Below are 15,575 nucleotides of genomic sequence, written 5' to 3'. Positions count from 1 at the left end.
AAAGACTACAGGGGCGTTGCGGAAGAAGCAGCGTTTCCATTGGCTACTTTGATTTGAGACAGCCAATGAGAACGAAGCATGACGGCCAATCGCTGTTCAAATACAGTAAACGCTGTGCGTTTGAATTTAAAATCGTTTCAGCGAGTGATTCGATGTGTATCCTTGCTTCATCTCGCCCTAAAATCAAGGTAAAAAAACATTTAATTCATCAATATATAAAAAAATTATATTCAGCTTCATATGGCGTTTTATGAGGGTGTTGTTTTTTAAGATTAAACTTTGTAAAAAGTTAGCGGGCAAAACGTTGCAGAGTAAACAAACTATTCAAAACACACTTGCTTCCTTGTTGATTATAATTATACTGCAGGTATGATTATATTGCGTTTATCTGCCCTGCATAACACTTTGGCATGTTTATGTTAAGGCTATAGATGTGCACTATATTTTAAAATAGATATGTGTTTGTGATTTTATTTAATGCATAACGTTAGGTGTGGATTTTCTTCATTATCATCAAAATACACACATGTTGTCTTGTATGCTTAGAATTGTTCACTTTGGCCTGTTGTAGCATCTTTTATTCAGAAGTCTAAAACTAGGTGTAAACATTAAGCACGCTTCTTAGGGTGTGTTATTTTCCTAGTTGAATTACAACAGGTCTTTTTCATTAAATATTAAGCCTAGGTTTGTTTCTTCTGCCACCTTATGTGCTGCTGTAGTAACATTTTAAAATATGTTTTTAATAGAGTCCACCATGAAGTTTAATATGAACAAGGTGGGACCGCTTTTGGCATGGGTAAGAGTGTCATCCAATTTTGCTGTTTATTCAAAGAACTGACTAATATATGAGATTATTAGTCTCAGTTATTGTAGTCTGTTGACATGTTTAAGTGTTGTAACCAGTGTTGGGGAAAGTTACTTTTAAAAGTAATGCATTACAATATTGCATTACTCCCTAAAAAAGTAACTAATTGCGTTACTTTTTCTCATTTGGGCTAGGCTTGCTAATTTGTTTTTAAAGGGGTCATATGATGCTTTTTTTAAATATCAATATTTTGTGTATTTGGTGTAACAGAATATGTTGACATGCTTTAATGTTCAAAAAACACATTATTTTTCAAATACTGTACATTATTGTAAGTCCTCTATGCCCCGCCTCTCTCAAACGCTTCGTTTTCTACAAAGTCCCTCCTTCCGACAAGCGCAGTCTGCTCTGATTGGCCAGCTGACCCAGTGCATTGTGATTGGCCGAACACCGCAAGCACTCGTCAGAAATGTAAAGACAGAGCCCGAAAGGGAAACAGAGTCGCGTGACAGACACAGTGATGAAACTGCTATGTGTTTGCAGTACACAAGCCACGGTTAAGACAGCTGACTCCACTGTGATGTGACCCCCCCCCTCTCTCTCTCTCTCTCTCTCACACGCGCGTGCATGCACACACACATACGATGCGCAAAACTCTGCATTTGAACAGTCAATAGCAAATACTTAAACTAATAACAAAACAGTAGCTGATTCAGAAGCGCCAGATTGTCATAGCAAAGTCAGAATTACCTCCTCTCCTAGGTTCACGAAACGGTCGTCCATAAAATGCATTGCTGTTCTGTTGTAAGTGATCTTAAAGATTCCTAAATGCATCTACTTTCGGAAGGCCAAATAAAGTGCTTTTGCTTTCGCCTAGAAACACACAGCGTCTCCCTGACATGCTGCTTCAACACTAACTGCGGTTACTGAAACCACGCCTTCTTTCTTTGCGTGAACATTTGGGCGGCATTATGCTAATATTTCCACATAGTGAGGTAGATATGTGGGGGCGTGTTAGAACGAGCCGTTTTAGGGGGGTGTGGCAGAGTCTTAACTTTGATAAAGAATATCTCTTTGGTTTTGAGACTTTAGTCTTTGCAACTTCAGGGATCTAATCTATGCACAATCAGCTTGTAACACTCCAAAGAGAAAGGAAAACTTGAAATCGCATCATATGACCCCTTTAATGTAAAAATTTCTATTTTTGGCAAATGTAAAGGCCCTTTCACACCAAAAGTGAAACGAATACGTCTCAGCCATTCTGGATTGCATGAAGCATAGAATGCAGGAGAAGAAAGTTCAACACTCTTCAGCAATGAAACAAAAAGAAAGAAAAACATATGTCATTTTTGCTTATTAATATGGCTGAATTGGATCATCGAAAGTCGGCAGCAGAGATATTGATTAATAAAATGGGATTAAATGCATGAAAGATATTTGTGTTATTTAATACATTTAATTATTGCAGGTTTACATTGCACTGTTTTCATTCACCTTGAGGAATACTGAATCTGTTTTTGTACAAGTGAGACATTTAGTCTAGAACTACAGAAACATCATGTTCACACAGCGCCTCTACACTTACTCCCGATTTCTCTCAACTTGGGGACAGGAGAGTTGTCAGTCAATGAATGGGAAAACAAAGTAACTGGAGTTACTTACTTGAAAAAGTATCTCTGATATTTTATTGTAAATTAAAAATTAATGCGTTACTTTACTAGTTACTTGAAAAAAGTAAATCTGATTACGTAACTCGCGTTACTTGTAATGCGTTACCCCCAACACTGGTTGTAACATCAGTTTTATAGTTTAAAACACTTAATGTTCTTCTATGATGTTTTATATGGTGACTCTTGTCCTTTTGACAGATAAACACCATGCTTCCAGACAAGCACCTCTGGGAGTTCATTCCGATGAGAGATGGGCTTCGACTCTTGAAGATCTGCTTCAAACTGTGAGTTGTCACTTTGAGACTCTTATAACTAGCACTAACTATTTACTTCTGACAAATGCATGATCTGTTACTTTAGAAGGGGGATAGAGAACACCGAGGATTTTAAGACCGTATCCCTCTATAAGAAAGTGGAAATCATCTTCAGTGTTTTGCAGGGTGAGTTACAAATGCTTGTGTCTTTTTGGAATTTCATGCTTTTGTGCTTCATTTTTAGACTAATGCTGGACTGGGCAGTGAATGTGAAATGTTGTTGTAGTAGTGACACATTATGCTTTATTGGCAATATTTGTGGCATAATGTTGATTAACACAGAACACACTTTTACGTATGTCTCATTGTTTTTGAAAAGCGTGGATACGGAAAGGCACTTGAAAGTGACTTGAGCTATTTTGTAATCTCCCCACCTGTCATGACCATGTACAACCTGTAATCTTTGCATGATATGAAACGTATAAGAATAGTTTACGTTTAGAAATCTAGCCTATTGTAATTTTATATACTTAATATAAGGTAAGGTTCCTGTATTACAACTTCTCTCCTCCGTCGAATTGGCCATTCAAGACTCACTCATTCATATTTATTGAAAGGAGAAGAGAAACCAGTCTGTGACTTGTGTAAGAATTTTTCAAAACATATATTAATAGCATGTCCAATTTTAAACTATATTAGACCAGAAGATATACTAAAATAAAAAAAATTTTTAAAGTCTCTGCTGGAAGAATTTTTGTTACTGATTTAACTGAAAGATTGTATACGAGTACTGTTGTTGTTTCTTGTATGTTTTTGTATAATGAAATAGCCATTGTTGCTGATATGGCGTTAAAACATAAATAAACTTCTCTCCTCCATGTGCAGATGACTTTCACCTCACCAAAAGCCAAAGTTCCCTCATCTTGCAGAAGATCAGTGGAGGGACTGACCTGGAGCTTCAGCTGGCCAAGGTGTGTATTTGTACATTTGTGCTCTAAATCAGGGGTTTTCAAACTCAATAAAATACTGAATCTGTTTTTGTGCAAGTGAGACATTTAGTCTAGAACTACAGTAACATCTTGTTCACACAGCGCCTCTACACTTACTCCCGATTTCTCTCAACTTGGGGACAGGAGACTTGTCAGTCAATAAATGGGAAAACAAAGTAACTGGAGTTACTTACTTGAAAAAGTATCTCTGATATTTTATTGTAAATTAAAAATTAATGCGTTACTTTACTAGTTACTTGAAAAAAGTAAATCTGATTACGTAACTCGCGTTACTTGTAATGCGTTACCCCCAACACTGGTTGTAACATCAGTTTTATAATTTAAAACACTTAATGTTCTTCTATGATGTTTTATATGGTGACTCTTGTCCTTTTGACAGATAAACACCATGCTTCCAGACAAGCACCTCTGGGAGTTCATTCCGATGAGAGATGGGCTTCGACTCTTGAAGATCTGCTTCAAACTGTGAGTTGTCACTTTGAGACTCTTATAACTAGCACTAACTATTTACTTCTGACAAATGCATGATCTGTTACTTTAGAAGGGGGATAGAGAACACCGAGGATTTTAAGACCGTATCCCTCTATAAGAAAGTGGAAATCATCTTCAGTGTTTTGCAGGGTGAGTTACAAATGCTTGTGTCTTTTTGGAATTTCATGCTTTTGTGCTTCATTTTTAGACTAATGCTGGACTGGGCAGTGAATGTGAAATGTTGTTGTAGTAGTGACACATTATGCTTTATTGGCAATATTTGTGGCATAATGTTGATTAACACAGAACACACTTTTACGTATGTCTCATTGTTTTTGAAAAGCGTGGATACGGAAAGGCACTTGAAAGTGACTTGAGCTATTTTGTAATCTCCCCACCTGTCATGACCATGTACAACCTGTAATCTTTGCATGATATGAAACGTATAAGAATAGTTTACGTTTAGAAATCTAGCCTATTGTAATTTTATATACTTAATATAAGGTAAGGTTCCTGTATTACAACTTCTCTCCTCCGTCGAATTGGCCATTCAAGACTCACTCATTCATATTTATTGAAAGGAGAAGAGAAACCAGTCTGTGACTTGTGTAAGAATTTTTCAAAACATATATTAATAGCATGTCCAATTTTAAACTATATTAGACCAGAAGATATACTAAAATAAAAAAAATTTTTAAAGTCTCTGCTGGAAGAATTTTTGTTACTGATTTAACTGAAAGATTGTATACGAGTACTGTTGTTGTTTCTTGTATGTTTTTGTATAATGAAATAGCCATTGTTGCTGATATGGCGTTAAAACATAAATAAACTTCTCTCCTCCATGTGCAGATGACTTTCACCTCACCAAAAGCCAAAGTTCCCTCATCTTGCAGAAGATCAGTGGAGGGACTGACCTGGAGCTTCAGCTGGCCAAGGTGTGTATTTGTACATTTGTGCTCTAAATCAGGGGTTTTCAAACTCAATAAATGCATAATAAAAAAAATATTAAAATAAATAACTTAAAATTGCAATAAAATGAAATTAAAATAGATGAAAAATATTACTCATAATTAAATTAAGTGTTAATAAAAAAATGATTGTAGTAAATAATTAATAAAAAGAAGCTTCATGACTAAAACCATGCAAAATGTTAAAAGAGTCACTGCTTCTGAAAGTTGTAACTGTATGGTGACAAATAAGGCAATGCTAATAGAAAATGCTTTTGTTTACAGTAAAAATCAGCATTTTGTTAAATAATATAACTGACTTTTTACATGTTCATATTTAAAGGAGTTTGTGCATTTGTTTTTTCAAATTTGACAGCATTTGTGGCATAATGTTGATTGCCACAAAAATGTATTTCCACTTTTTCCCTCCTTTATTTAGCTTTTAAACTTCTTTTTAAACCAAAATTTACAATGGAAATGATAATCAATTTGTCTACGTTAAAATACTTTAATGTTTCAATAGTATAGCCACAAGACATAAACAATGTGCACATTAACACGATTTGATTGTGAAAAATTTGCTTACTAACATTTTTTTGTAGAAAGTTACATATGATTTTAGGTCATGCTTTAATTTGAGGACCAATTCTCACAATTAACTTACAATTAACTACAACTTTTGCCTCAATAAACCCCTAATTTGCTGTTTAATCTTTAGTAAGGTAGTTATTACAACACAATTTCATAAATCCTAAAATGACATTTCGCTTTCAGCAAAGACCGAATTATCTTTGTTTTAATGTCCCCCTTGAGGGCAATTTGTTCTGCAGCATGGATTGCAATCACATACACATCAACAAATATGAAATGTCAATAGTAATAATGCATTGAACATTATATATGTTCTGAAATATTAATAAGTAGTTACTAAATAATACCCATACATCCTTGACCTCCAGCTCTCCAGTGCAGGACGTAATGAGCACACCACATTTCCAGTTGAAGAGACTCCGGAAAGAATTGGTGCATGAGGGAGACGTGAGAGACGAGCTGGAGAAAGAACTGGCCAATCAGATCAGCATCATCTCAGAGAAAGGTACTCATAAGTACCCATGCATCACCATGTTTCCTTTAATTTTAGTGAACGAGATGAACTATGGTGCTCTGATATGAACTTGGTTCAATTACTTTTTCTCTTTTGCACACAGAGGGTCTGATTTCGCAGTTACAGCACAGGGTGGAGCGAATGCTGCGGGAGCAAGGAGAGCTGGAGAAGGACCATAAAGCCGCACTGCTGGAGCTCCAGGAGAAGAACGAGAGGTGAGGTGCAATACGGGACACATTTGGGTTTACAGTAATTATTTGAATAAAATGTTTGTTTTAAAGTGATTTTTTTTTCTTGTACAGTCTTCTCCACAGAGTGCATGAGGTTCTAAAGCAGTGCCAATACTTAAAAACAGACAACTCCCAAAAAGAGAGAAAGATTGATGAACTGACAGAGGAGAATGGAACGCTTACTGCACAGGTGAGATACTGTTTGTTTTGAAGTCCTGCTTAAAGTCATGATCAGATCATTTTTACATTTCTCTGGTCCCATCAGGTGCGAAACACCTTCGATCAGCTGGTGAGAGCCGAGGAAGAAGTTGCCAAACTCACACTGGCTCACGAATTGGCAGAGACTGAGTGGAAGAGCAGAAAAGATTTTCTGGAGAAGGAGTTAAATGAGGCCGTCACACAAAGGGTCGATAATTTCAATTATATTGAAATTATATTATTTTGTTAATCATGTTCTGCATGTTTTTACTTTGTACTTTCTGGTGTTAATCTGTGTTCTTTTTTCCTGCTCCTGTTCTCCTTGTGCAGGATTGTCTGAGTGAGCAGGTTCAGATCCTTCTGGGAAAGATCTCCGTTCTGGAGGATGAACTCCAGAAAGCTAAATCTCAGGAGAAAGGAGAGGTTTTAGGGCCCATCTTGGAGGTGAGATGTTCTGTCATTCTTTCATCATAATTTTCTTTCTTATGTTCAGTATTTCAATATTTTTTCAGTCATAGACATTACTGATTATGATTGGACAGCATATATATGTGACAACAGTATTTCTTATAGAACTGAAAACATCACAGAAATTGACCAATTCTGACTAACATTTTTAATCATTACATTTTCTCAGTGGGAGGAGCTTAAGCAGGAGTTGGCAGATCTGACTCTTAAACTCGCTCAGCTTCAGGACACTATTTTCCGTCTTGAGAAGGAGAAGGCAGAAGTTGAGACTTTGCTGGCTGAGGAGAGAGGCTCTTTTGAAAAGGAAACCAAAAGACTCCAAATGGCGGTGTTCGATCTGGAGCAGTCCATCAATAACATCCGTTTAGAGAGAGAAACACTGCAGGAGGCTTTATGGACACAGAAGGAAATGCTTACCGCACAGATATCAGCTCTGGAAAGTGACGTTTCTCGCCTGCAACAGGTGGAAGTGCAGTTGACGGCAGAGATCAAAATCTCTGCTGACCTTCGCCAACAGAGAGAGGAACTGGAGGGGAAGGTTGCCTCTTTAGATAAGATGGTTAATGCTCTGCACACTGAGATCCAGGGTTTAGAAGTGGAGAGAGCATCACAGCAGGATGCCCTGAATGCCCTTATCGTTGACTTGCAAAGTGCCAGAGCCACCATTCAGGAATATGAGCAGAAGCTGGAAGAGCATCAAAAAGTTGTACAAGAGAATGAATCCCTGAAAAATGAGGCATGCACATTACAGCAGGAGCTTGATGAGCATCTGCAGGCCAGTAGAGACCTTCAGGAGCAAATAAATATTCTCAGACAGGAGAAAACGGAGGAGGAGAATAAGGTTAGTCAGACTTTGGCCAAAATCGAGAGCCTCCGAACACAAATTCTGGATCTGTCTGAACAGATTTCCCTAAAAGATGAAGAAATCAGAAATCTGAGGAATGACTATGACTCTGTAGACCACGAATTAAAGCTTGTGAAGGAACAAAATATTGAAATAAACAAAATGATCAAATCAAATCGAAAAGAGCATGAGGACACTGTTAAGAAACTTCAGCAAGAGCTTGACTCTGCTTCTTCAGTTGCTTCAGAAAAACAAGAAGAAATGCTGGTTCTGTCAGCGGAGGTAACATCTCTTAAAGAGCAGATCTGCCATTACAGTGAAAATGAAGTGCAGAAACAACAAAAATTGTCTTTTTTAGAGGCACAACACAACGCATTAAAGGAAAACATGACTTCTATTCAGAACCAGTTGGCCGAGGTGACAGCTACAGCTTCACAGAAGGAATCTGAGCTCCACTTGCTTCAGCAGGAGCTTTGCCATCAAGAAACCCTGAGAGAAAAAGCTCAGGAGCTTGAGAAAGCCAGATGTGAGGAGCTTGAGAGGACCGTGAGTGAACTTCAGGCCACAATCCTACAGGTCACCTCTCTTGTCTCAGAGAGAGAAGCTTGTCTAAGTTCTCTTCAAGATGAGATGAAGGATCAACAATTGAGGGCCAATCAGTGTGAGGATGATCTACGCAATGAGCTGAAGGAGAAGGTTGGAAATCTACATGAACTTCTAGACACTGCCAATCGTGATGCTTCAGACAAAGACCGTCTTCTGCAATCTTTGAATCAGAAGCTGAAGCAGGTGGAATTGCTGTGCCAACAAAAAGAGAAAGATGTCGTTGAGATGCATCAAGCAAAGGAAGACCTGGAAAAGAAGATTATTGAGCAGAAACAACAACTGGATGAGTGCCAGCAGAATTTAGAAATGCTGAGAAAAGAAAGAGACCAATTCTCCGCTAAAGTATCATCTCTCCAAGAGGAAATCTGCCGTTCCCAGCAAGAAGTGTCTTTGTTACAGGCTGACCACAACGTTTTGAAGGAAAATCTGGCTGCTCTTCAGAACCAGTTGGTAGAGGTGACAACCAGAGTTTCCAAAAAGGAATCTGAGCTCCTCTTGCTTCAACAGGAGCTTTCCCATCAAGAGACCCTGAAAGAAAAAGCTCTGGAGCTTGAGACAATCAAACGTGAAGAGTTTGAGAAAAAGGTGAGTGAGCTTCAGGCCAAAATTCTAGAGGTTTCCACAATTGCCTCTCGGAGAGAGGCTCAAGTAATTTCCCTTCAAAGTGAGATGAAGGATCAACAATCACTTGCCAAACAGTCTAAAGAAGATCTTCGCAGAGAGCTGGAAGAGAAGGTTGGCACCCTACAAGGAGAACTAGATATGGTCAATCGTTGTGCTGCGGATAAAGAAAAACTGCTGGGCTCTTTGGATCAAAAGCTCAAAGAGATGGAAGGGCTTTTCCTTCAAAAAGATAAAGATGTCCTTGAAATGCATCAGGCAAAGGAGGAGCTGGAGAAGAGGATTGTTAAACTTCATGTTGAGAAGCAAGAGCTTTCCGAATGCCAGCAGAATCTGGAAATATTGAGAATAGAAAGAGACCACTTGTCAACTGAAGTAACCTCTCTCAATAATGAAATCCAAAATTACCAGGAAGATGAAGTGCAGAAGCAACAGGAGATATCTGTTTTAGAGGCTGAACGCAACACGTTTAAGGAGAACATGGATGCCCTTGAGAAGAAATTGGTGGAGGAAACAACTGCAGCTTCACAGAAGCAATCTGAACTTGTCTTGCTTAAAGACAAGCTTCACCAACTAGAGAGCCTTATAGAAAAAACTCAGGAGCTTGAGACTGCCAAGCGTGAGGAACTTGAGAGAATGGTTAGTGAACTTCAAGTTAAAATCTTAGAGGTCTCCACACTAGCCTCTGAGAGGGATGCTTGTGTTAATTCTCTTCAAGATCAGTTGACGGATCAGTTGAAGGCTAAACAGTCTGAAGATGATCTCCGTAGAGTGCTGAAAGAAAAGGTTGAAACCCTTCAGGGACAATTGGAAACTGCCAGTCGAAACGTCTCAGACAAAGACCAACTTCTGCAGACTTTGGATCAGAAGCTGAAGCAGATGGATCTGCTGTGCCAACAAAGGGAGAAAGATGTCCTTGATATGCATCAGGTAAAGGACGACTTGGAGAAGAAGATTGGTGAGTTTGTTGTTGAGAAACAACAGCTGCTGGAGTATCAGCAGAATTTGGAAATGGTGAGAAATGAAAGAGCCATTCTGTCAACTGAAGTAAACTCTCTCAAAGATGAAATCCGAAATTACCAAGAAATTGAACAGGAAACTTCTTTTTTAGAGACTGAGCGCAACACATTAAAACACAACTTGGCTGCTCTTAAGACGCAAGTGGTGGAGTTGACAACTACAGCTTCTCAGAAAGAATCTGAGCTTCTGTTGCTTCAAAAGGAGGTTTGCGACAAAGAGAAGCTTAAAGAAAAGGCTCAGGAGCTAGAGAAAGATATAAGTGAACTTCAGGCTAAAATCCTAGAGGTCTCCACTTTTGCTTCTGAGAGGGAAGCTCAAATAAGTTATCTTAAAGATGAAATAAATGATCAGCAGTTAAGTGCCAAACAGTCTGAAAATGATCTCCGCAGAGTGCTGGAAGAGAAGATTGAAACCCTACAGAAGCAACTAGAAACTACCAGTTGTGACATCATGGACAAAGATCATCTTTTGGAGTCCTTGGATCAGAAGCTGACGCAGATGAAACTGAATTGCCAGCAAAAGGAGAAAGATGTCCTTGAGATCCAACACTCAAAGGAAGACTTGGAGAAGAGGATTGGTGAGCTTCTTGTTGAGAAACAACAAAAACTGGAGGAGTACCAGCAGAATTTGGAAACAGTGAGAAAGGAAAGAGACTACCTATCAGTTGAAGTAACCTCTCTCAAAGATGAAATCCGAAATTACCAGGAAGATGAAGTGCAGAAGCAACAGGAGATATCCGTTTTAGAGGCTGAACACAACACATTTAAGGAGAACATGGATGGCCTTGAGAAGAAATTGGTGGAAGAAACGACTGCCGCTTCACAGAAGCAATCTGAAATTGTCTTGCTTAAAGACAAGCTTCGGTGAGAAAGGAAAGAGACTACCTATCAGTTGAAGTAACCTCTCTCAAAGATGAAATCCGAAATTACCAGGAAGATGAAGTGCAGAAGCAACAGGAGATATCCGTTTTAGAGGCTGAACACAACACATTTAAGGAGAACATGGATGGCCTTGAGAAGAAATTGGTGGAAGAAACGACTGCAGCTTCACAGAAGCAATCTGAAATTGTCTTGCTTAAAGACAAGCTTCACCAACTAGATAGCCTTAGAGAAAAGGCTCAGGAGCTTGAGACTGCCAAGCATGAGGAACTTGAGAGAATGGTTAGTGAACTTCAAGTTAAAATCTTAGAGGTCTCCACACTAGCCTCTGAAAGGGAGGCTTGTGTTAATTCTCTTCAAGATCAGTTGAAGGCTAAACAGTCTGAAGATGATCTCCGCAGAGTGCTGGAAGAAAATGTTGAAAGCCTTCAGGGAGAATTGAAAACTGCCAGTCGAGACGTCTCAGACAAAGATCATCTTTTGGAGTCCTTGGATCAGAAGCTGACGCAGATGATACTGAATTGCCAGCAAAAAGAGAAAGATGTACTTGAGATCCAACACTCAAAGGAAGACCTGGAGAAGAGGATTGGTGAGCTTCTTGTTGAGAATCAACAAAAACTGGAGGAGTACCAGCAGAATTTGGAAACGGTGAGAAAGGAAAGGGACCACCTATCAACTGAAGTAACCTCTCTCAAAGATGAAATCCAAAGTTACCAGGAAGATGAAGTGCAGAAGCAACAGGAGATTTCTGTTTTAGAGGCTGAACACAACACATTAAAGGAGAACTTAGTTGCTCTTAAGACGCAAGTGGTGGAGTTTACAACTTCAGCTTCTCAAAAGGAATCTGAGGTTCAGTTGCTTAAAAAGGAGGTTTGTGAACAAGAGAACCTTAGAGAAAGGGCTCGGGAGCTTGAGAAAGATGTAAGTGAACTTCAGGCTAAAATCCTAGAGGTCTCTACTCTTGCTTCTGAGAGGGAAGCTCAAATAAGTTCTCTTAAAGATGAAATAAATGATCAGCAGTTAAGGGCCAAACAGTCTGAAGACGATCTCCACAGAGTGCTTGAAGAGAAGATTGAAACCCTTCAGGGACAATTGGAAACTGCAAGTCGTGACGTCTCGGATAAAAACCAAGTTCTGCTAACTTTGGATCAGAAGCTCAGGAAGATGGAACTGCTGTGCCAACAAAAGGAGAAAGATGTCCTTGAGATGCATCAGGCGAAAGAGGACCTGGAGAAGAGGATTGTTGAGATTAATGTCGACAAATGTCAATTTGATGGGTACCAGCAGAATTTGGAGATGCTGAGGCAAGAAAAGGACCACCTGAGTTCTCTCAACCAGTCTCTCCAGAGGGAGTGTGACGCCTCCCAAAAGATTCAAGCTGAGCTGGAGTTGACGTTAAAGGAGCAAAATGGTTCCACCCTTGCTCTTAAAAAGGTTTCTCAAAAGTGTGAGGAGCAGAATCAGGAACTCCTGAAGCAACTGAAGACTAAGTCAGAAGCAGTAGAGCACTACAAAGCACAGGTCTGTTTACAATCACATCTTTCTTAGTTTTTTTCGTGCATATTTATGCATGATCATTTATGCATCATCACTTGCTATACTTCCTCAGGTGGAGAAGGCCAAGAATCATTACAACGGTAAAAAGCAGCTGCTGGTGGAAGCTCAGGAGCTCAACAAAACTCTTGAGCACTCGTTGGAGGCCAGCAAGAGGGAAGTCAAAGCTCTGGAGACGGAAATGACATTGGCTCGCATGGAACTAGACCAGGCGAGCACCAAGGAGAAGAAGCTTGCGGCCAAAGTGAAAAGCTTGAAGGCAGAAGTTAGTTTACTGCTTAATATTTAAAGAATGTGGAAATGAGACTGAATCGAGCTCTCATTTTTTTTAGTTTCCTGTCCAATTTCTTGTTTAATTGTGTGCTTGTTTTAGGTGGACTTTGCTGACAGGCAACTGCGAGAGCAGAAGATGATGGAAGACAAAGAGAACATGAGACACAGAGAAAGTCTGTACATCAGAGTCCCAGATAAACAGCAGGACACAAGTACAGACAGCTTGGAGTTTGAGCTGAACGATTCACTCAATGCTAACAGGTAACTAAACCAACCCAACTGTATAGGTTTCTAACATGGTATTCCATGGAACTCATGCAGCATCATTGTACATTTTTTCCCAATTTGGCAGTTGTTCTGCAGTACTGGGTGAATCCAGCACTCCACTGGTTCGTAGCTCTGAGCGCTTGGCCGCTAAACGTCGTGCCTTGGGGGCCGAATCCCTGGAGACTCTCTACTTCACGCCTTTGAGTCAACAAGGCAACAAGCGTAAAGGAGACCACAACGATGCCTTTGAACACAAACTAGAGTCCAGTATCACTTCCATTGGCGATCTTGTGGTTGACTCTGCAAAGTTGACCGCTTCGGCTCGCAGGCGACGTACTACGCAAGTTATCAACATCACCATGGCTAAGGTAGGAAATGCACAACCTTCTACTTGCCTCCTGCACTTTCTTGGGTTCAAAAAAGGTTGTGTTGGCTCTTGTAAAGTAAGTCCCACCTTCCAAATCAAAGAGCCAATGGTTAATGGTCTTCGAGCATAAGAAACAACATTTATGAGACGGTTCCTGTCAGGTGCCAATTTGAAAAATGTCATTTTAAATGGGAGTTTGGCAAGTGGGAAATCCCTAGTAATTTATTTTCATCTTACCTCTGTATAATACATAATAGGGTAGTATTTATAAGTGCAGATGCTGTGTTTACAGCGGTAACCAAGGAAATGCTATATAGGAGTTGTTCCATAAGCGCCACCTGCTGTTTTTGTTTCGTTCAGATGTTTTATGTAGTGTAGTTTCACAAAGCTAAAGTCAGACCTTTCAGTTATTGCTTCAGATTTCAAAATTATGCAATTTAAATTTCACAAAGAGATGTGCAGTGTTTTGTCTGAGAAATGATCAAAAGGACACCTTTTGATTTATAATTTGTCTTCAATCTAATTTTGTTAAAACATATTGTGAGAAAATCATATTGTGAAATCAGTGTCGTGAATCGTATCACATCGTGAGTCGTTACATCTCTAGAAAACTAACTTGCCTTAAAATGCACTTTGACTAGTACTACCTCTGTTCATGGCTCCTTGGTCAGGTCTCTTTTTTTTCTCTCGTACTGGGTCGCAAAGTTTCTAAAGTGTTTTTTTTTTTTCTTTTACTCTTGCTTGTTTAGAAGAGATCAGGAAGTGCTGAAGGCGAGGAGTCATTTTCTAGTCTGCACTCTGCCCGATCTCAGCCCAACTTGGCAGTTCAGCATTCACGGCCATTCTCCATGGACCTCTCGGAGGAAAGTGCTGTCGCAACTTTATCAAAAGCAGACACCTTTCAGAGTCTGCCTGGATACCGCAGAAGCACCGTGCACAACGTTGGCCCACCAAGAGGTGAAAAGTTGCTTATAGCTACTCTGTGGATTACCAGTGACATTTTAGTATCATTGAGATACTATTATAGTTCTTATTTCGAATTGGTTTTTATTTTTATATTTTCTAGATTTTTTATTTTCTATAATATTTATTTCAGTTTTAGTTTATTTTAGGACATCTGGTGTATCAGTGTGTACTGTATACAATTATTTATTATTACATTATTTTTATTAAATACGTTTTTTACATTTTAGTTATATATGAGAATTTTGTGTGTTGTGTAGCCACCAGTACATTCTGTATTGGAGCAGAGAATGAACCAGAGCATGCTGCTGATGACTGGATGCGCATCGCAGAACTGCAGACGCGAAACAAAGCCTGTCTGCCCCACCTGAAGAGCAGCTACCCGCTGGAGTCCAGGGTAAGCTTGGAAGAGTTCGCTTTAGCTGCATTGCTTGTATAAGACCAGAATCAAACTGTATCATTTTGCCTCGACAGCCCAGTCTGGGTCCTTCGTTCACCATAACAGACGAGGACCTGCGAATGGGTGACCCGCATGAGACGATCCGACGTGCATCCGTGATGCCTGGTCAGATCCTAGAGTCCCTAAACTCTCGCCGCTTCTCTCTTGCACCAAGTTCGAGCCAGAGCTCTGCGAACTCCCAGCCCCAGCGCGCCACCATGTTGCCGGGTCAGATCCGGTCCAGCACTGCTGCTCACCGGGCCGCTCAGCTCACAAAAACAAGCTCACGTGCTTCAGAAAATAAACGCAGCCCGTTGGCTCCCAAACGCCCTGGATCCCAACTGCGAGGTCCAGACACACCTGAGGTACAAGAGAACAAATGCCAGTTTAGAAAAAAAAAAAAAAAATGTATTATATTTTGATCAATTATTGATCTCAGTTAATTGTTTGGTTGTTTTGGTTGATTGAGCTGATTGAGAGTCATTTCTTCACAACAACCCTTTAAAATAAAACTTGGAGATTTCTCCTATTATACAGTAGAATTTTATTTTATATATATATATATATATATATATATATATATAT

General features: G+C 39.5%; 1 protein-coding gene and 1 long non-coding RNA gene across 2 annotated transcripts in view; both read left to right on the top strand.

Annotated features, from left to right (window-relative positions):
* The first annotated feature begins 138 nt into the window (after positions 1–138).
* Positions 139–15,575, top strand: part of LOC107558821 (nuclear mitotic apparatus protein 1-like) — a 16,531-nt gene continuing 1,094 nt past the window's right edge. Inside the window, exons 1-21 of the mRNA XM_016242508.1 lie at positions 139–188; positions 747–796; positions 2,674–2,759; positions 2,836–2,915; positions 3,615–3,700; positions 4,119–4,204; positions 4,281–4,360; positions 5,060–5,145; positions 6,082–6,253; positions 6,366–6,477; positions 6,565–6,682; positions 6,758–6,898; positions 7,021–7,134; positions 7,328–10,963; positions 11,494–12,648; positions 12,737–12,946; positions 13,055–13,215; positions 13,307–13,589; positions 14,338–14,545; positions 14,812–14,948; positions 15,026–15,355. Coding sequence (XP_016097994.1) covers positions 755–796; positions 2,674–2,759; positions 2,836–2,915; positions 3,615–3,700; positions 4,119–4,204; positions 4,281–4,360; positions 5,060–5,145; positions 6,082–6,253; positions 6,366–6,477; positions 6,565–6,682; positions 6,758–6,898; positions 7,021–7,134; positions 7,328–10,963; positions 11,494–12,648; positions 12,737–12,946; positions 13,055–13,215; positions 13,307–13,589; positions 14,338–14,545; positions 14,812–14,948; positions 15,026–15,355 — 7,323 coding nt within the window. The 5' untranslated portion in view covers positions 139–188; positions 747–754. The remainder of the gene's footprint in view (positions 189–746; positions 797–2,673; positions 2,760–2,835; positions 2,916–3,614; positions 3,701–4,118; positions 4,205–4,280; positions 4,361–5,059; positions 5,146–6,081; positions 6,254–6,365; positions 6,478–6,564; positions 6,683–6,757; positions 6,899–7,020; positions 7,135–7,327; positions 10,964–11,493; positions 12,649–12,736; positions 12,947–13,054; positions 13,216–13,306; positions 13,590–14,337; positions 14,546–14,811; positions 14,949–15,025; positions 15,356–15,575) is intronic.
* LOC107558858 (uncharacterized) lies at positions 4,123–5,142 on the top strand. Its single transcript, XR_001605531.1, has 3 exons — positions 4,123–4,204; positions 4,281–4,360; positions 5,060–5,142. It is a non-coding gene; the product is annotated as an uncharacterized lncRNA (long non-coding RNA).

Source organism: Sinocyclocheilus grahami, unplaced genomic scaffold (genome assembly GCF_001515645.1).
Source record: "Sinocyclocheilus grahami isolate Dianchi unplaced genomic scaffold, SAMN03320097.WGS_v1.1 scaffold661.1, whole genome shotgun sequence".
NCBI lineage: Eukaryota > Metazoa > Chordata > Actinopteri > Cypriniformes > Cyprinidae > Sinocyclocheilus > Sinocyclocheilus grahami.
Note: the sequence above shows the minus strand (reverse complement) of the source record. Positions and strands in the feature narration are given on the sequence as shown.